This window comes from Cygnus atratus, chromosome 2 (genome assembly GCF_013377495.2).
Source record: "Cygnus atratus isolate AKBS03 ecotype Queensland, Australia chromosome 2, CAtr_DNAZoo_HiC_assembly, whole genome shotgun sequence".
NCBI classification, from domain to species: Eukaryota; Metazoa; Chordata; class Aves; order Anseriformes; family Anatidae; genus Cygnus; species Cygnus atratus.
Genome location: NC_066363.1, coordinates 122,239,046 through 122,260,386, shown reverse-complemented (window position 1 = coordinate 122,260,386; position 21,341 = coordinate 122,239,046). Strand labels below are relative to the sequence as shown.

General features: G+C 37.9%; 1 protein-coding gene across 1 annotated transcript in view; it reads right to left on the bottom strand.

Moving 5' to 3' along the window:
- The window catches only part of CLVS1 (clavesin 1), a 93,232-nt gene that overhangs the window by 55,171 nt on the left and 16,720 nt on the right, over nucleotides 1-21,341 (bottom strand). Inside the window, 1 exon segment of the mRNA XM_035553200.1 lies at nucleotides 10,182-10,356. Coding sequence (XP_035409093.1) covers nucleotides 10,182-10,356 — 175 coding nt within the window.

Genomic DNA, 21,341 nt, shown 5'->3' with positions numbered 1-21,341 from the left:
CTGCAGACACGTACATGTGTGTGAACATTCCCACTAACGCAAAAGAAACAATCTCTTCTGAGCATTGAGAACGTGCACTACTGAGCACACTTCTAATTAGTCAAACCTGCTTCTTAAATAATCTTGAAAAATAGAAGAATTTTTATTTATTTGTATATTAACCTATAAGCCTTGGCAAGCTTCAATTCTATTTTCAGTCCTGCTGTTATCCTCCATAATTCTTAAACAGTGATAAAAGTATTTTGTTCATCACATATATATTCATGCTTCTGCCTCACTTCTGGAGAGAAAAAAAAAAAAGGTAGTTTGACATTCTAGATATATCTGCTATTTGAAAAATATTTGCTTTGCAATTATATTTGTGCTAGCTATGCTTTTTCTTAGCCATATTTTCATTGCATGTAGATTAGAGTAGATCAGAAAGCCTCTTCTGAAATGGAAATGATTTTTATTACATTTCAGCCATACTTTAAACTGGTTCTACTGCAAACTGTTCAAAATAGTAGGATTGTGCTCAGAGTTAAAAGCAGAATATGCATTCAGATGATATAGTATGTGCCTAACATAAAGAGATGCAAAAAATATCCTGAAAGAGTTGTAGGAAGGTTTGAATTACAGAGCAGTACAGCTGCTGGAGGAATTTGCTCCGAAATGCCTTTTTTTTTTTTTTTTTTTTTTTTCCCCCTCAAAAAATATCAATTTGTCAAAATCAAAGCTTGGCAGAGGGCAAGGGGTAGAGAGGGGGGAAGAAGGAAGTAGGGAGTCTCAATGAATTTTTCACTCTGTGTTTTCATCTGTTCCTTGGAATGTTGTAGTGTTTGAGATGTTTCAGTTTGACATTTTTGAATCAAGGAACCCCTGCTATTCAGGAATGTTTGTTTCAAGTGTGAAGCTCTACACAGTGAAGAAGAGAAATAAAAATGTTTGAGAACAAACTAGATTCAAGGTTACTAGACAAAAAGTTCCAATCAACACACAAGATTTCCAAAAATTGTTCAGATGTTGAGAGATTTTTTCACCAAGCCTGGAAAACTTGTTTGAAATTTATTTCTGCTGAAGTGTAATAGGGGTGGAATTACAGTCTCCATAAAGGCAATGAAAAAAGTGCCATTCACATCAGCTGGAACTTCACCTCAGGCTCATTGAAAATATTGTGGTTTCTTCTGGCCATATGCATAGCTAATACTGAGGACTTCATAGGTTGTTTTGTTTAGGAGGAGATATATAAATAATAGACCAAGCTTTAAAATGAGTTGTTATGTGTAGTAGAAAAGTTCTGTTTTTCTGCACACGATGAGAAACAATAAGCAGGCAAATGTTGCTCAGAATCATTGCCTTTCTAGACTTAGTAAAGAGTTAACAGAAGTTTAAAATGTTCCTGCTTGCAGCAATTTGTTACCAAACTTGCACAAGAAATTGTTACTTTGCCTAGATCAGCATAATGGAAACATTGAACACAAAGTCGTGGTGTGAGCCCTCGTTGCAGCCGTGTGAGCTGAGCCTCTGGCTCTTCCAGGGCAGCAGCCAGGGACTGATGGCTGTTGCCACTGATGCAGCACATCCATGAGGGATGTCCTAAAAAGGGGACTGGGAGCAGGCTGGGTAAGGGCACAACTGATCTTACACAGCTGCACCTGTTTTCCCAGGGATCATGGATTTCAGTCCTGCAGTTGACAGTGAGAACCCAGCATGAATCCTCACCTAGAAGGAGCCAAGTCCTTACCTACCTGTGCTCAGGGGATAATTCACATTACGTATCACAGTTTGCAGTCATGCTGTCACTTCACCTCTTCCTCTTGCTTCCTTTGCTCCCTCTGTTTCCCTGCTCACATGTACCTCCACTACCACCCCATTGCTCAAATAAAATAGTTTCCATTCCACCTCTATTCACACTTAGCTCTCACTGAAATGTCACTACTCCTATATCTTATTTTTGACCTAGTTTTGTATATGCAACCTATTTTATATTAAAAAAACAAACAAACAAAACCACCACCCAGCATAGTATTTATTTGTCATAACAAGAAGGTATCTGCAGTTAGCACTCTCTTCAGGAAGCTTTCATTCAGTTTCCATGCTAAAAAGGGGTTGTAAAAGAAGTAAACAGTTGTCACAGATGATGCTCCTGAGGCTCTATGAAATTAATGTGGAGAGGTATAATGTAAAGTAATACAAGTAAATTTGTTTAGTTCCATATTTTATACAAGCAGAAACATTCAAGAAACACATATGAGCAAGATTCAAGATCTAATATGAGCAGTATTTATATGTCAGTGGGAAGTTTTGGGGTATGACTAACGTCAGTTCTAGCTGCTTGTTTACTGGCTACAACTGATTTTTGTTTTAAGCAGACTTATTGCAATACGTAATACTGCAAATTTTTCTGTCTCCTTGTCGGGGCTGAAAGAGTGTTTGCCTCCTGTCTCATTCTTATCACCAACTCCATGAGACTTTTATTAAAATGTAATAACTGGCATTTAAAAAATACTTTCCATTTAACATATCCAGCCTCTCCGGCTGTCCCCATTGCAGCTTAACCTCACCCACAGCCAAAAGCCCAGAAGCCTCCAACTGGCAAACATGGCTGTGCTGATCAGTTCTACTAAGCAGTTAATTCCAATTTCCAAGTGGCAAACGTGCATCTACAGCCCACTGTGCTTTTCTTGTTCCTTGTTCCTGTCAACTCCCCAGAGATGGTAGGCACACAATGAGCACAGGCCTTCTCTCGCAGAGAGTAAAGTCTGTTTATCTACCTTTCATTTATATATAATGAGTCAATCCCTTCTCTCGTCTCCTAAAATTTCAAAGGCATCCTCACTGACAGCTCAGAGAGCACTCACTCTACATATCAGAACAGTTGTTGGAGGCAGATAGCATGAGCATTTCTGGAATGATTCAAGCTGACCTTGTTTCAATGGATACTAAGTGCTCATCATTAGCTGTGACTTCGTGCTTAGCAGTTCAGCAGAGGGCTCTAACATGAAGCTCATTCTAATTGCGAAAAAAAAAAAAGCAAGTGGAGAATAGATTTTGAAATTTATGAGAAATCATTTAATGGAAAAAAATGGTATGTTTTTATGTGCTTGTATTACAAATGGTTTCATCCAATTATCTGTGTAAATATGCAGACATTTCATACATGTAGTAGATGTGAAATCAAGAAACTTTCTTTGCTACAGATGTTTGGGAAGCAAAGAATCCCACTGCATTTTATAGCATCTGTTAAATTCTAATCTGTAGGCATTTTCCAGATGATGAACTTCATTAGATCTTGGCATTGTCTTTTCAGAAACAGTTCAGTGATTTACTGGGAGGAGTACACTGTTTTCTTCACAGAGCATATTTATCTTCCTTTGTAGGTAAAACCACATTCATATAGCTAATCCTACCTCTATAAACAGAAGCTTGAGTTATTGGCAGGAACTCTAGAGATGTCTGGGAAGCTACAACATGCATTTTTGGCATATAAGCACGCTATGATTATGGCATGGGAAAATCCTGCTCTTATATTCTGAAGAAAGTGTCTGCCCTTGGTAGGCCACTACTCAAGAAACACTTGTTCATCTGCTAGGGTCCAGTCTAGAAAATCCCTTTTCCCTCAATTTTCCCTCTCCTAGGAAAGATAATGGCAAGGCTTTTGTACAAAATCCAAGATGTAAAGATTTCCGTTTTTTTTTTTCAAGTCTTTAAATCCTGAATATAAAAAGTAAAAAATAAAACTAGTGTTCCTTGATGTATCTTTCTAGCAGGGGAAGGCAAAAGAGGGCTGACTCTCAGCTGCATAAATCAGCATTACTTCACAGATGTACACAGAGCCCCGAGTTACACCGCTGAGAAACTGGTCTCAGCTACCTGTTGATTTTTGTCTTTCAGATTTTCAGCCTGAAAGACTGGGGAGAAGCAGAACTAATGAATGGGTTATGTCTGAGTCTGCGTTTAGTCTCTCTGAGATACTGTTTTATAGTCTATGTTGATTTTTACACTAGATGATAAGATTCTGGGGCCCCCAGCACAAGAAGGATGTTGAGGTGTTGGAGTGGGTCCAGAGGAGGGCCACAAAGATGATCAGAGGGCCAAAGCACCTCTCCTGTGAAGAATGGCTGAGAGAGCTGGGGATGTTCAGCCTGAAGAAGAGATGGCTCCAGATGACTTCCTTGTGGCTTTTCAGTACTTAAAGAGGGCTTATAAATACATGGAGAGCAACTTTTTGCTCAATCAGATAATGACAGGACAAGGGGGATGGTTTTAAACTAAAAGAGGGGAGATTTAGATTAAAGGTTAGGAAGAATTTCTTCACTCTGAAGGTGGTGAGGCACTGGAACAGGTTGCCCGTAGAAGCTGTGGATGCCCCATCCCTGGAGATGTTCAAGGCCAGGTTAGATGAGGCCCTGAGCAGCCTGATCGAGTGGGTGGCGTCTCTGCCTATGGGAGGAGGTTTGGAACTAGATGATTTTTAAGGTCCCTTCCAACCCAAACCATTCTATGAGTTTTTATTTGTCCTTGTCCAGGCTAGCGTATACGTGTCCACATGTAGTTTAACTTGCCCATCTTCTATTACCGAGGATTTGAGCTGCTTTGCCTTTGGTAGGCGATGTCAGACAGCCCTGCATCTTTCTGTTAATACAGCCTGTTACAGATACTTGATGAGACATAACAGCATCATAGGTTTATAGTATAGACAAACTTCTCCCTACACTACACATTCCTATGGAAAGGCTGAGATAGAATAAGTCTTTTTAGAATGTTCTGCAGTTTGTTATGATGTAGGTTCTCACTCTAAGCTTTCAGATAACAGCAGTACTATGTTCAGAAACTATAAAGACTAGTTGTTTCTTATACTTACTATGTAAGGCCTCTCATAGCCTGCCTCTTTCACATGATTCTTAAAGAATTCAGCTGGAAGTACTAAGACCATCTATGAGGTCACACCCCAGTTTTCGGAGTATAAATGTGTATAAGCATGGACAGAGGAGTCAGTTCTTTGCTTCAGGGTCTGGGCGGGTGAAGGAAAAACCAAACTTCCAGGGTAGAGGGTCTGACAAGGTCTCCAGGTGCACGAGCATTGCCTGGGCTCTGTTCAGATCCCCTGTTAGACCATATCAAAGATATGGTCATACATATTAACCCAGGCTGTGGTGATCTGAAATGCTATTCTATAATCTCAGAAAGACTTTAAATAAACAGTAACTGGTAACAAACAAGAAATAACTCAAGAGCTTCTTGCCACTCATAATGAAATGGAATATTAAATATATTGAATTTCCAGATGGAAATCATTGAAACAAACATATTTCCAGATATTTTTCCAGAAATTTTTTGAGGCAAGCATATTTTGAAATAAACATATATCAACATAATACTTCTGTTTTGAAAAAAATAACATTGTTCTAGGAAAAAAAATATTGTCACTGGAAAAGTTTTATTAGCTCTAAGATTTAGAAAAACAATTCAAGAAGCAAACAAATTACACCTTTGTCATGACATTGGTCTATAATTTTTTTTCCTGTAAGTCCTGCATTCAAGTCTGCATTTTAATATATTTTATATTTTACTTCTTCCTTCTGAAGCACACACAACATGAAAAATATTTGATTGTAGAAGATAGTGTCAAGAGACAAGTAATCTGCTGCTATAATTTAGCTGACAATCTCAATCTCATATAATCACAGTAGGACGGAATTTAAAAAAAAAATCTTAAAAAAAAATATATATAGCTTATATTAAAGATAAAAAAAGTTTCATAAAATTCTGATGTCCAATAATGTCCAAAAAAATGTGCTAGCTTGATCATCTGACTTGATGTCTGCATCAGTGCTATTCTGGACAAATGAAACTTAAACATTAATTTTCTGAGAGAAGCTTATACAATCTTTCCCTTATTTGATTTTTTTTTTTTTTTTTGGAATTTTATCAGCACCAATATCTGATTAACATGTTCAAGCATCATCTTATTTCCTTTTATCTCTCTCTCCTTTCAGAAATACCAGTGTCCAATTTTCACTAGACGATGACAAACTAAAGATAATTAAAAAAAAAAAAAAGGTTTAATAGATCTCCTAATGGATGTTGTTGGTCATAGCTTCCGTCAGGCTATAATCAATGAAAAATTGGGGCAAAGTCCTGTTTGCTGATCTTGGTTATTCCCTGTTCCCTGTTGATACTTCTAATTAGCTGCAATGATTGTAAAACTAATCTAAGCACTATTGAATATGGAAATAAAGATCACTCTTGCAGTCAGTCACCATTGACACAAAGTAAACACAGTGTTTTTTTTTAAGAGTCACTGTCTTTGCATACAGTATAACAGTTGCATTTTATAGGCTTATCAGAAAAAGAAAGAGACAGGAAGGAAGGAAGAAAGAGAAGGAGAGGAAAGGAGAGGAGAGAAGGGAAGGGACTAAGATATAACCATTCATTCTACTTGTTTCAGTACCTTGAGTCAGCTGTGAGGCAAGTTAGTCTTTTTGTTAGGCAGTACTAGGTACACTGGAGTGTCAAACTGACCTCCATTTCTGAATCCAGCTTGCTGATTTGTGCTGTAAGCTGCTGAGATGAGTCTTGGTGGCTCATGGACTTTTGGTTTTGTTTTCATCAAAGGTGAGATCACAGCTTGTACTGAATGTTTTGAAAATTTTGGGATATTTCTGGATGCTGTTGGAGAATTTGCTGCATTTCAACTCAGAGAACTAGCTGAGGGATTACTGTCTGGATACGTGTATGTGTTTACACAAGCTGTAGTATGTAACACCGGTGTTGGAAAAGGAAGAAGTGGTGTTTCTCTATACTCATTGATAGGAGCACCCTAAAGTCACAAGTCCTGTCTGGAGACAAACAACTACATCCTCTAAGCAAAAACAAACCATCATTTAGGAAAAAAAAAGTCTGGGCTTCACTGCACATCCAGACCATACTCAGTGTAGCACTTACAGTTCAGCCCTAATTCTCATGTTTATTAGAGGTTTTCAAACCAGTGGTCAGTAGCAAACATACTGCATAGGAAAGGATTGTAGTGACCATGTTCTACCTGTTTTATTGGTTTCATGATTGCAGCATGGGTTTCTTGGCTTGGCTTTTAGACTCTTATACTCCTAATTTGTTGTACAAAATGCTGAAAGATCAGTCTCTTAAGTCACAGTTAAATTTTATATACAATGATAGGATAATTACAAGATCAGCATGATAACTTCACAGATGAAAAGAACAGAGGGGAAAAATATGCTGTGAAGGGGAAATGCTGTTCACATGAAAAGAATAAAGATCAGGATTCAAAATTCATCAAGTTATTTGCAAAATATATTGATTTCTCTTTTCCCACCTTTATGTCCACATGATCAACTTCTCTTTAATGTGTTAAAATTCAAAAGATCACTGAGGTCTAGGAAGGAGTATGTGTGAGGTCAAAGCATACAGTAGCAATTGCCTAGTGATAAAAGAGCAGAGCTCATTAATCAGAGATGGCTTAGGCACTGAGAACACATTTGTCCTTGCACTGCTGTAGCATAATGAGGATTGCCATACTGTACAAGTATATACTTAGCATCTGAACAACTGTTGTTTAAAGTAGAGACATTAAGCTACTTTTAGGTCATTAAATAACATAACTGAGAAACAGAATAGGTGCCCTGTTGAGTTATAATGAACTAGCTTGTGTGGTGAAGCATATACAGAAATTTAAACAGAATTAAGAGTAGTATTGAGCAAGAAGTGCTTCCAGGCCAAGTGGTGATGTAACTAATATTTCATCTTCCTGAGCATTTACAGACTTGTAAAGAGAGTTAATTTTCCTTCCAACCACTTCAATAGACTTTTGTAAGACTTATTATGGCCCAAAATTTCTTCATAGAAAGAACACGGATGGTCATGTAGTCTGGTTCTCTGAGCATCTGTACATGCAAAATGACATGGCACTGAGAAATAACAAGGAGCTAAAACAACCTTGATCTGTTTCAGACATCATCACCTCACGAGAGCAGCACCTGACCATTCTACCTTCAATGACCTCCAGCGAAACTCTTATTGTGATTCTTCTTTTCTGCATGTAGGTCTTGCCTGCATTTCAACTACATTTTAAGTAAATTTTACATTAGTATAGTGTCAGCTCTTTTAAAATAATAATAAAACAAAGTCATACTGAAGGTACTTCAATACCAGCCATGAGATCCAAAAATTAAATTAAAATAAAATGAAATAAATTTCCATTGCTTGTTATGTCTGTGTTTTATAAGTATGAATGACTTGCTTCCAAATCTTGTAAATTGGAGTGCAGCATTCACAACTCCTACAACTAGCCAGGGGTTAGCAAAGTCGGGGACACATCTCAATTTGTACTTTTTAGACAGACAATTATATTTCTGCTTAACATGCAGAAGATGACAGTAATATGACTTTAAATGAGAAGTGAAATACCCAGACACCACCAGAAAAAAAGTAACTTCCTTCAATTGCCCAGCACAGGATGTTGGACTAATGACGTCATTGCAAGATCAACTTTGGTACTTTCAGCTGGTACTTCCAGAAACATAGTGTCGCCATCAACTACAAAAAAGCTGGGGGCTCTCTCGAGGTAAACTCCTTCTGGGGATGATGAAGAAAAAACCTATGAACAGGGACAGTAGAAGAAACTATGTCTGGAAGGAATAGCTATCTGTTCCACTGCTCCGTGAGGTGGACATGTCCCCTCATTGCCATGCAGCAGGGAGACAACCTGACAGTGCCATGGCCAGAAATCTGATGGGATAAAGACTGGACTGGCCTCTTACTGGAGAGCTGAGAGTGCAACAAATTGAACAGGCACAAAAACACCTTGCTGACAGTTGATTTCTTTATGAATGTTATTTGTCTTTCTCTTCCTTCTGCATGGAGACTTTTTTTAAACCACAGAATGTTACTCTGCAAAGGCAGATGAAGTGATAGCAGCCGCAGGAGAAGATAAGGTATTATCCTTCTAGGGACTAATTGCACAGCTTGACTTCCTAATTTGTTAGAATAGCTGAAAATTCCCCACAAAGGAGAACAGAGGATTAAATTTACTGGCAGACTTTTCTACCTCATTTTTGAATAATAACATAAAGTAGAGACAACTGTGATCTAATTATAGGTAATTTGTTAGTCAAAAAATTAGTTGGACAAATTGTTCTTTCTAGTATATGAGTTAAAGTTAAAATATGCACACCAGGAAAGATTATTTCTGTGATATTTATGACTGTAGGATTCCTGCAAAGGACTACAAATAAAATGGAAGCACAATAACTTATAAAATCTCGTCTTTTAGATATGCAACTACATGACGGGGTCCTTGAACTACCTGGTTTAAGATTGAGGTCAGACCCTCCTTCAAGCAGGGTGTTGGATGTGATGACCTTCAGAGGTCCTTCCAACCTGAATAGTCCTGTGACTCTATCAAACATCTACAATTAATAAGGTTGTGTCAGACTACTTCAAGTCTAAAAATCCAGCTCAGGTCCATCAGCAGAGATGGGATTGGACTCTAGTGGAAAAAGTGGAAGTTCACCCTGAGCACCACAGCCTACGCGCATCTTCAGGTGGCTCCGTCAGACCCCAGTTACCTTGCCCTCACTTTCCACCTCTCCTGAAACAGCACATGGTTTTAGCTTGCTCCTATTTAGCTCAGGAGCTGTGCAGACCCTGAACAGTCTGAACCATAATGTGACAGGATTCTGTGTGACAAATTAAAGTGGTCAGAATGAGGGCACAACAGGGAGCCTGTCCTCCCTCTCCCTCATTTCCCTCCGACTCAAATGAATCCACACAGACAATAAGACAGCACACTTCCATCTGCTAAGGGAACCTTTCTCTTCTCCTGCAACCCCCTCTCTGCATGTAGTTGTGCTTGCATGTGGACTGCATGCTCCAGGAGGCAGATGCTGCTGGATTTTAATCCCCCCGATTTCTCTGATGGATTAAACCTCAAATCTCTAAACATCTTTCTTAATGCTGCAATAAGGAATGCACATACTACTTACAGTGATTTCCAGATGAAATAAAAGCAAAAGACAGCAAAAATGAAACATCTGAATAATAATCTACGCTGCAAATGAATCAGACACAAAAGGGTTCTGGATTATTTTCTCCTACCACCTCTGCACCCTGCCCAGTGCCTGCTGAGGTATGGATCACTGGCTGTAGTAACGAAAGATGCAAGCACGTTACCCACCACCTACCTGCAACCCTTCAATGGCCAGTTTAAGGATAGATGGCGTAAGTTTAGAGGCTTGCTTGAAGGAGAAGTTGCTCCAATCTATAATTAGAATGAAGCCATTTATCTGAAGCTCCTGATCTTCGATGAGCACTTCCAAGGACAGGAGGATAGCCCGAAGGATATCTATGAAGGAGTTCCTAAAGACAAAGAATTTAAAAAAAAAAAAAAAAAAAAAAAAATCAATGGTTGCAGTTATCTTCAAACCTCAAGATACACAGCTCTGCTGTGGATAGGGTATGTGCAAGGGACAGGGATTTATTCTAGTGGAATTCTTTTTGAAAAGAGTTATTTCAGAGGCGTCACTAAAGCGTTCTGTCTCCAAATCTCACATTCCTCTGTTTGATGTGATAAGTCCCGTTCACTGGTGGATAAAATAAACCCCGAATCAAATCTTTTTGATCCTTCTGGCATACCTTACAATAGATTTTAGCTAAGCTACTTTGGGAAAAGTATTTGTCTGTGGCAAAATGAAATGGATTCAGGCTATCAATTTAAATCCCTGCTCCTTTGGAAATACTCTACCTGTTTTTTTGTTAGTTTTTATTCTTTTCACTATAAAAAGGAAAATCAAAACAAGAAATAAGTCAGTACAATATTAATATAAATGGTGTGGTTACAAATAGACTGCCTGGTTTCCTGCTTGAGTGGAGGGAATGATCCAAGGCTTTGCGCAACAAAGTTTATCTGTTGCCTTATTTCTGAGAGCCAAATACAACATGAAAAATAACTGCATCCACTCAAAATGGAAACAATTTATCAATTAGCAGCTACCAAAAGGCTGGCTGCAAGGCTTCTCTCAGCATTGGCAGAATAATTAGAAACCTCCAAGGTCAAGAAGGAGATAGCAAGTGACAGAAGAAAATGTTGAGATGCTTTCCTGAAAGTCTGTACTGAGAAGCCTGGGCAGGTCTCTTCTTCCATCTTAGGCATTTTGCAAAGGTGTAAGTTGGCAACTTTAGTAACTTATTCTATATTTACACCTGGGTAAACTGAATCAGGCACTTTTGTCATCTGTCCTTCTCACTGAGATGATTTACAAACAGTTTCTTTCAGACAGCAACAAGCAAGGAAAGCTTCAAAAAGTGCAGCTTATCCATATCTAAAATGAAATCATAACGCACTGTTTCATCTCTGCTTAATTCTCAAATTTTGATGAGGCCTGAAAACTGAAACTGTCTATTATAAGGAAGTCTCACACCATGTTCTCCCACAGAGATTTTCATTTAATACTTTTCTGCACTTTTCTTTAATTTAAAACAAACCATCTGAGCCTCCAGGAGAGTTTTTTTTCAAATCCTGCCTGAGAAGAAAGCTATATGTAGTCAAAACAAACTTCTCCACCATCAAGACCTCTACCCCTGAACAGCAACACATTACAAATTTCTATTGGAGGTAAATGTTGATTGTTTTTCTTAATCTTTCTTTTTTTCTCTCAACAAGTCTTGAGTGAAAATGTGCATTCCTTCTCTAAAGGCATGTTCTGTTGAAAAAGATGTTTCTGAACTTTGACTTTCTGTATAAGTTAGAAGCTTGTCCAAAGTATAATTGCTGAGGCAACTTGCAATATATAGAGGGCTCAAAGATACTTAACTTTGTTGGTGCCCAAGTACAATCCCGAACCTTTTCAAACAGCATGGAGAAGCTGTGCTAGACAGGCAAACTGAAGAAGTACTTTCCTTAACAACATAAGGTGAAGGAATACCAATTGGATTGACAACTGTCATTTATTTTTAGTTTAAATTTACTTCAAAAAAATGTTACATACATATAATACTGCCCAGCTGAAGTGGGTGATGACTTTCAAGCAGCAGCTTCAAAATACTATGCTTTCTGTGACAAGAAAAGCAATTGCCTCTCTACTAAATTTATGTCACCTTATTCTATCCCTGCACCCCTTTTCAAGGAGGTCTGCCTTCCACAAGGACATTCCCAAGGAAGCTCTCAGAGGTGTGCAGTGGCTACAGAAGTGTCCTCATACACATACCAGCCTTCTTCACTCTCTCGTTGGTGTCAACAAAGAATTATGTCATCGTTCATGGACGGGCTTTATGGCTAGACTGGGGAAGATGGACTAATCCAGCTCAATTTAACCCCACATTTGTAAATATTAAAATAAACCAAATACTTGCTTTTACTGAGGGTGTGAAAATAGGTTCATAATGCAATCAGAAATGGTTTCATCCTTCATTTGTGGAAAGGAGTTTTCTTAATAAATATTAAATCTCATATTCATGACCCTTCTACCTCTGATGCTTTTAAAGGCTGCATAAAGATTTCAGCAAAGGAGTATGGAAATGGTGCATAAAATGCATATCTGTGTAATCCACTTAAACTCTAAATAACAACAAAATATTTGACTGAGCAAAATCTTCCTCTTAGACACCGCAGTTAGGAATTCCAAATTTTTTTAGATGTCTACATAAATTACTGGGTCATCAAGCAACTATTCACCTGTACTTCCCTGTACTTTCAGTGGAGATACTGGGAGACACAGCACCCAGTTTCCTTAGCATGCAAATAACCAGTCTGTGTCCTGCCTAGATCCCTGTCTGCCTCCCTATATTTGCAGTTTTAAGACATGGTGTACGAAATAGACTCAAAGTCAACACAAAGACTTTTTTTTTTCAGATGAATACAAAGAGACATGGAAACAGCACAGAAGTCCTCCAGGTGGGCTGCTTGCAGGACCACTGTTTTGTGAACGCAGGGACCGGATAGAAATCAGAGTGCCACTTGAGGCCCTCTGCTCCCTAATCTCAAGCCTTTGAGACAAGTCATTCAGCTGTGTGACTGATTTGCATCCAAATCGTTTTCTGTGCATGAACACAGAACCACTTTCTATTAGTCCATCTCTTTTGTTCCTTTGCTTAATGTTCCCTTCCCTTCCCCAACTTCTCTACCCCACTCCAGTTTAACTCTCTCACCACAAAAAAAAAAAAAAAAAAAAAAAAAGGAAATAAATTACTATTGCACAAAAGGAAATGTGTAAGGTGCTGTAAAGATTCAGCATGGAGCCTGCTGAAGTGAGCCACTAATGAGTTACAAAAGAGTTGCACATGCCCCTGAATGACAAAAGGGAGAAAAGAGGGAAATGGCATATCTGCCTTGGCTGAATGGGAAGGTACCACAAAAGAGGCTCTTCAAATATCCTTTGGAATATGGGAAGTTAGCCCAACAGAAGCTAGGGGTAAGGCCCAATAATGTAAAACAAAAAGGAAAATGGTTTAGCTGAGGGATTTGGTGGAGAGATTAGCCAAAGGCATAACATGAAAATAAATAAGAAGAAATTACTTAATTATAAGAGCCGTAAGCAGGCTGTGAGAGAGTCAAAAGGCTCAGTGGAGTACCAGGGTGCAATGGGAACAATTAAAGGGGATAAAGACATTGCAGGGAAATTAAATGATCTATTTGCATGTCTCTGCCACCAGCCATTTTGAAGAGATACCTGGAAAATAAAGGTGAGGGACTGCTGGAAAATAAGTCAAAAAAGACACACTGCAAGAAATGTCTGAGAAGACAGCATTAGTAAAGGTTTTTGACATTAGTCTCTCTAAACAGTTCAGCACAGGTTCTGTTTTAAGCATGCTAGTTAAGATAATTGGATTATTCAGATGGTTAAAATTATAAACTCACAGAAGTACTGGCAGCTGAAGCCACTGAGATTGCCTGGTAGTAAGCAAAACAAACTGCCACTAAAAATCCTGTGTGTCCCACAAGACAGTAAGCTAACAAAGTTTGGACCAGTGTCATTATTTTGTCAGTTGCAGACAACTTGGCTTGATGTCCCTAACTGAGTATGCAGTACAAGCCTCTCCCCTGTAATACTTAACTCAAAATTCTTAAAAGCTGGCTTAGTTAAATGCAAATGTAGATTAAAGGGATTTCTTTACTTGTTACAGACTGGCTTGGGATACCAAATCAATGAATTTATCACCTTTTAAATGTATCAAAGAAGTGAATTTGTTACGAATTTGTTACACCATCATAGTTAACATAAGCTAACAAAAGACAAAGTAGTACAAAACTATTTTCATGAGTTTGCTGAACACCTAAGAGGAGAAGATGGTATAGTATAGCTCACAAATATGCTATGGCTGAGAATAACAGAATAGCATTTAGCATGCTGCAAAAATGGCATAGATACAAATCAGGTAAGAGACCACATCTTGCTTTGTTCTCTCCCCACACAATAAATCACCAGTGGAGAGCAGAAATGTATGCCTAGCTTCTAGTCACAGGAGGAACTAGCACTATCCTGCCAGGAGTACACCTACTGGGAGTAAAATGCAAAAGATGAATTGGAAAGAAGAAGGACCAGAAAAACATGTTCAGGTTACCCCAAATTATCTGAGCTAATCAAAGCTGAAGATGCTGTAAGGAAATGTTTAAAAAGGGAAACATGAACAACACCATAGATCAATGCTGGTGAAGGAGGGAGGACCCAAAAAGGAATATTTTGAATTGCTCCCACACATGGCCAAGATGTAGTATTCACAAAAAAGAACTTGGAATCTAGTCAGTGTTGTTTTTTGAAGCCAATTTATGCATTGGTTCATACAAAGGTATTTATTTCAGCAGATTAAGTTCTCTTTTTTTTGCTCATGAAGTACTGATAAGAAAGCTTCAGCTTCCAACGTGTTCTCAGAAAATATGTTTTTTTTGTTTGTTTGTTTGTTTTTCCACTTAAGTATTTAAAAATTTTAAAACTTAATTCAGAAAATCACTGATTGCTGACATACAAACAAGAACTTGGGGGATCATGTCTCAACTCAAACTGCAGTTCATGAATAGATGCCCTACCTCCCTGGCAGTGGAGGGAGATGGCAGTCAGTCCAGCCACTACAGGACCTGATCTTTACATGTGATGACCTTTTGGTGAAGAAAGGCCCTGTGTATGTACTGTACAGGACTTGGGGCAGCCCCTGGCTGGAGAATAACTAGGGGGAAATAACTGCAAAATGAAGAATCATGAATAAATATAATGACTCACTTAACTAATCCTACACCAGAGAAGATGAACAGCTGAACAGAGGGGCTCACAGCTGACTCATGTGCTGAAAAGTGCTTGTTTGTCTCATCTGAGATGTGAATAGTGTGTATGTGCACAGAAATTAGCAGGACTTGTCTAAAATTCACCAAGTAAATGGATTACATGCACAGCAAATGTTCACAACAAATATTTTGACCAGCCATTGTGTAGCTTTCTTTGCAGAACAATTCAAAGCTATTTGAAGTCATTATCTGCAAAAATGTGAATATTTCACCAGCACACAAACTGGAGAAATTCTTACTCAACAGTATGAGATTTTTTTTCTTGTTTTGCAGGGCACAAACCCTTTCTTTATTATGCAAAAGTTAAGTAACTGATTTTTTTATTTTTTATTTTTTTGTAAAAGCAGAACATGAACATAAAACTCCTACTATGTAAAACACAAGTTGCATCACTGTTCTAAATTATTCTTCCATCACATCTAGTGTAGTTATCTTAGGGTGCTCCAGTGCTTCAGCTTCAGACAGGCATCTCTACTCTTCTGTAAGGAAAAGATAGCAAGCTTTACCCCACAGCATCTGTGTGAGCATAAAAATAAAATTCACAAGTAATTTTGCATCCAAGATAACAGACAGGATAAATAAGTGTAGTGGTTTTGGTTCTGCCTTCCCCCCTCTTTGGAAGTGCTTAGTCCACTGGGTGCAAAGAATGAAGTAGGTTAAGATGAGATCTGAGCTGTGTTTAACAGTATTAGAAATTCACTGTTTAGCTTATAACTGAATGGAGGCCAGTCATCCACAGATATCCGGCTGGCTCTGAATTCCTCCTTGGAGTGAGCTGGCTGCCTCTGCCATTGCCAGTGAAGGGGAAATGGGCCAGCCTGCAGAAAGAAACTGCATCAATTTATTCTTTTCTCATCTGAAAATTGCCTCTCTAAGGCTTTCTTAAAGATATAAAAATATTCATCGTGTTACATTTCTGCCTATTTCTATACACAAGTATTATGATTTTTTTTTTTTGCCTGCACTTTCTACTTCAGTTGAACTCCATAGCAACCAATAGCCCCTGAATTACATGCTCTGCATTCAACTCTGTGTTACGAATCTCCTCCTACATACCCTCATTCATATTGTTGGCACACTTATCAGATAAATTCTTTCTTCCTGATCTTAATGCAACTGTGCAAGGACCCTTTCTTATGTGTATCTTAGCTGAGAAACAGGGACCTTCACAGCCCCCGTACTTGGGGAGGGAGAGTGCAAATGATGGAGCTCTGTGGACCCCTGATGGGACCAGCTTCCACCAAAGAGACCTACGTGGGGAAACGGGCAAGTGATATCTGATGATCTCTTTGCCTGACAAAAAAACATGCAGTGTGTTATAATACTGTTGAAATTTTAAAATTTCCTACACTACTACCCCTAAATGCAACCAAGAAAACAATACTACGTAACAACCTACAGTAATATGTGTGGATGGTCCCAAATACAGTTTTCCCTATGGGGAACATGGGAAGATAGGCAAAGAGTGCATTCAAGCATCAGCATATGCAAGCAGGACACGGTGGTTTTAGGTTAGTGGTCTCCACTCTTAGGAATCTAGGAGATGACAGGTGGGAATAGACTGATGGTTAAAGCTCAGGATACTGTTTCAGAGAGGTAGTGTTTAATCTACTATTCTGGTTTTACCAATATTGTGAGGATACTGTCTCTTCAAAGCACAACTGCGGTGATAATGAAGCAGGAAGAATGCTGGAACATGAATAGCTTATGGTTAATAGCATTAGGATTGATGACTTCTGTTGTTTTATTTTATTCTGTGTGATTGCATAGCCTTTTCTTATTGCCTCTTGGCACTGCAATACATTCTTGAATCACACTAAGCTGTTTGCTCAATTTCTTGCATCATTGCGTTCCACAAGTTAATTTTTCATTACAGAAAGAGAAAGGATCTACTTTTGAACATTATGAAGCTACTGCCTAATCGCAGAAAGCAATTATACAGCTCCTTTGTTCTATTATTATAAGAAGGTACAACCAGCATTACTGATTAGGTCACCCTTGAATCAAGTTTTCTCTATACAATTGCATTCTTCTACCTATATTTCTACTGTTTCTTCACCATCTTTCCATTTTAAATAGCCCTGGAAATTTTGCTCCTTCCTAATGTGATTACCTCACTCACTCATAACTTTAATGAATTCCTTTTTGGGGGCAGTTACGTTTTTACAGCCCCTTGTTTTGAGATAATTCAATGTAAATTGAATTCACTATTCAAGGTGAGTTTGGAATATCAGCATACATAAAAGAATATGTTATCTTTTCCTATTTATTCTCTGTCTCCTTCTTAATGCAGCCTAACATCTTATTAACTTTTCTGATTGGCACTGCACAGCAAGTACACTTCTTAGTTGTGCTGTCCATAATGACTTGATGTTGTTTTTTGTTTTTTTTTTTTAAAGGTTAAAAGTAGTTGAAAACCCAGAAGAAACAGCATATAGATAAGAGAGGATGAAGGATCTGCATATAAGATGTGGCCACATATTAAAGTACATGTTCTTGCACTGCACTTAGACATTTTTGTATAATAAATTCTGCTTTTCTAGGTCATTCCAGAATTTTTCACAATTTTGCTAATCTTTATTAACCTATACCATTTTCCATTAATTTTTTGTCACTTCACCACTTACCTATATATGACAAAATTATTATTGCAGGCCATTATGGTAACATAGTTTTGACACTTACAAATCCTACTCCCTGCCTGAAATTTCAAGGCCACTTTTATGTGCAAGGCAAGAACTCACCTGTATGTTTACTAGGATTCCTGAAATCATTTTTATACTACACTTCACTAAAATATTTTTGATTAGCTAACTAAAAGGTGTGTTTACATACTTTACCTCAGACAATTCTAATAAAATTATCTAATTGGCCCTTTGGTTGCAAACAATCATTCTTACAACAGATCTCAATGAAGACTAGATCAAACAGTAAAGTTAAAATCAAATAACTCTGCTCACCAGTGCATACATTCTGAAAATGCTGATTTCAGAATTACAAAGGTCATACTATTGCTTATGCGTATTCGAACAGTGCCTGGTTATTTGTGGAGCACTCATCAATCCAGAAAGCTTTGCAAAATGTAGCAGAATGCCTGAAAGTTTGTTCAGAAACTTGCTTTTCTCTGTGTATTGAAAAGCTTTAGCTGTGCAACTGAGAAGCAAACTCCTCCTGCATGCTTGAAATTACAGGAAAAGGACTTTCAACTGGTAATCCCAAGTTAACAGTGAACCCAAATTGTATGCACCAAGTCACTTCTCTCCTTCTAGTACCTAACCTGAAATTATTATGATACCTAAGGAGAAATCTGGTCCATCTACATCTATCTTTAGAGACACAGGTAGTATACAGTTGGTGTGCTTGACAGATAAAAGTCAAAACATGCCTAGGAAAGCAGCTCATATTTGGTAAAATGTTCTGTTGATGGGTTCCTTTTTATTATGTATGGAGTTATGGAAGGTACATTTGATTCTACAGGACAAAAATAATCAGCAGAAATCATAGGAAAAAGTGAAAAATCGAGTTCAGACGGTTAGGAGCTGACTGCATCTTGCTGAAAAAAGGACAATCTATCCAGTAGGAAGAGCAGAGCTGTCCTGATCATGGTGAATAGCCAGTTAACTGAAAATATGTTATAGATAGAGCCTTGTTCATGAAATTCCAGACACTCACAGTGTGTGAAGGCGACAGTCATGCAGTACTATGGCCCTAACAAATGCATAGCATGAAGAAAAAGCAAAATACAGCATCCCAGTGGACTTTTTAAAGTAAGTGTGACATGCTTCTTGGTCTGTGTGAAATGACTGCGCACACACAGACAGACTGTTGCAGATTCTGCAGCAACAGCACTTCTAGAAATGGTTCACGTGAAGATGGTGGGATATGGCTCATGGATCTTCAATAGCAAGATCGCGTGACATAAATGTATATCTCCACATAAAAATTTATAAAGCAGTTTTGGTATCAGCAGATGGTATACTGGAGAACCAGAGGGACCGTGTTTTATTCTGCTTTTCAGGAGGAATGAAAATGAAAAGTAGAGCAGGTGTGAGCAGTAAGCAGCAATGCCAGCAGTGAAACCAAAGAAATAACTGTCAAAGAAAACAATCAGAAACATAATTGTTTCAAGACTTAACATATTTTCTCCAGTAAAAATTGCATTTTACATATCATAATATAGAGAAAGATATAACAAAATGTGGTTGCTATTAAGCTTGTAGAAGCTCAATGGTTCCTATGCCTGTCTGGCAAGAGCACATTAGGGTTTTGCTAGAACAGCAAGAAGAACAGACTGATGAAGCCATGTAAGACACCATCATCAAGGGATCATAATCAAATACTCAAATAATCAAAGCTGAACCTCTTCTATCGGTTCAGAGAAATATCAAGACATGAGAAGAAGAGGTAGGTAAGAAAGAGTAGAAACACAAGCATATCTTAGTAAACACCAAAAATGGCTGTTAAACCAGGCAAATAATACATACCTATGCAAACCTAGACAGTGAAAGTGGCAGACATTAAAAATTTGTACAAAAGAGATGTCAGTCACAAAAATGATTATAAATGATTTTAGTTTGAGCTCCTCAAGGCCAATAAAAGACAGACATGAAAATATTCTAATAATTTCTTATAAGCAGATGAAAAGATGTGTCAAGAACTATATATCAAAGAGGTTTCCCACTAGAACAATAGGCAACTTTGATATAGTTGACAAGGTGGAGGAACTTAATGTTATTGATGTAGAAATGATCACTGGGGAACTCAAAACTGATGCTATAAAGATTCATAAGACAGTAGTCTAGAAAAAAAATAACTGTGGATCTCCTCAAAAATAAAGGGGGGAAAAAGGAAGAAAATCTGCTATAGTGGTTAGTGGTTCAACTGAGCAGGGGAGAAGGAAAAGGAGAAAAAAAAAAAAAAAAAAGAAAAAAAAGAACCTTTGTAGATTTATGAAATAAAGAAGGCTTTTAAAAGTGCATGGGATCATGATGCTGCCAGCCAAAAAGAAACTGCTTTGCACAGTTATGCTGAAAAGGGTATACAGTGCCATGAAGATCAAGAAAAATGAGCAGTTTTCACCCTAGCCACTTTGGAATGGATCCATTTCTACTGGAAAAAGTGAAGAAATGAATAGCAACCACCATTTCCTCCTAAGACAGCAGATTATTTTTTTTTCAGAAGTCCACTGAAAATGTAAACAAGACATATGAGTAGAAGACTCCAAACTTCACCAATTCTTTAACAAAGTATAAAATGTGATGCGATACAACCAGGAATGAAGAGTCTGGTTAAAGGTTACCAGTGGAATTGGAGAAAAAGATACATCTTCTTACTAACATTCTCTGGGTTTGTCACAGACTTTGTTCGGTATCAGACCTCCCGTGTGGAAAACTGCTGGCAGAAGTTTTTTTGGGAGATCTGGATTCCATTGGCACGACTTTTCAATACGACAACAACAATAAAAAAAAATAGAAAACATAACACGATCTTATAACTAGCAAGTAAAAAACAAAGGTCATGGAAGACATCTGTTTGAGTGATACACATTGTAGGAGAAATCTTAGGAATTAATGTTGAATGTGGTAAGAATGATATGAATAACAACTGGTACTGTAATGACACCTGTGAGTGAAGTTATTGCTCCTTTTGAAGGGGAATTACTGAATACAGAAATCAAACATATTCAACACTATTCTGGGTATCTTTAATGGCTTTTTACTAAGTGTGTTTTGGTTTGGTTGATAGTAATTTCTGTGAATTTTACTGCCACTATATAGAGTAATATTGGTAAGTGGAACAAAAAATCTTCAGGAGCAAAGAGAACCACAACTACCTGCTGCTTTGAAAGAGAGGAAGTGGGCTTTCCTTGGGTGTACAAGATTTCTTTGACAAAATAGTTCTTTGGAAGGGTCCTTTTTTTTTTTTTTTTTTTTTTTAAGTTTTGGTCTTGAAGGTGCAAAATATTGTTTTCTGAGAGAATTCCAAGGAAAAGGGAAAAGAAGTGAGCCTAGAAGGACTCCCTGCAACCCAATAAATCCAGTGGAAATTTTTTTCCAAAGCAGCAACCAGA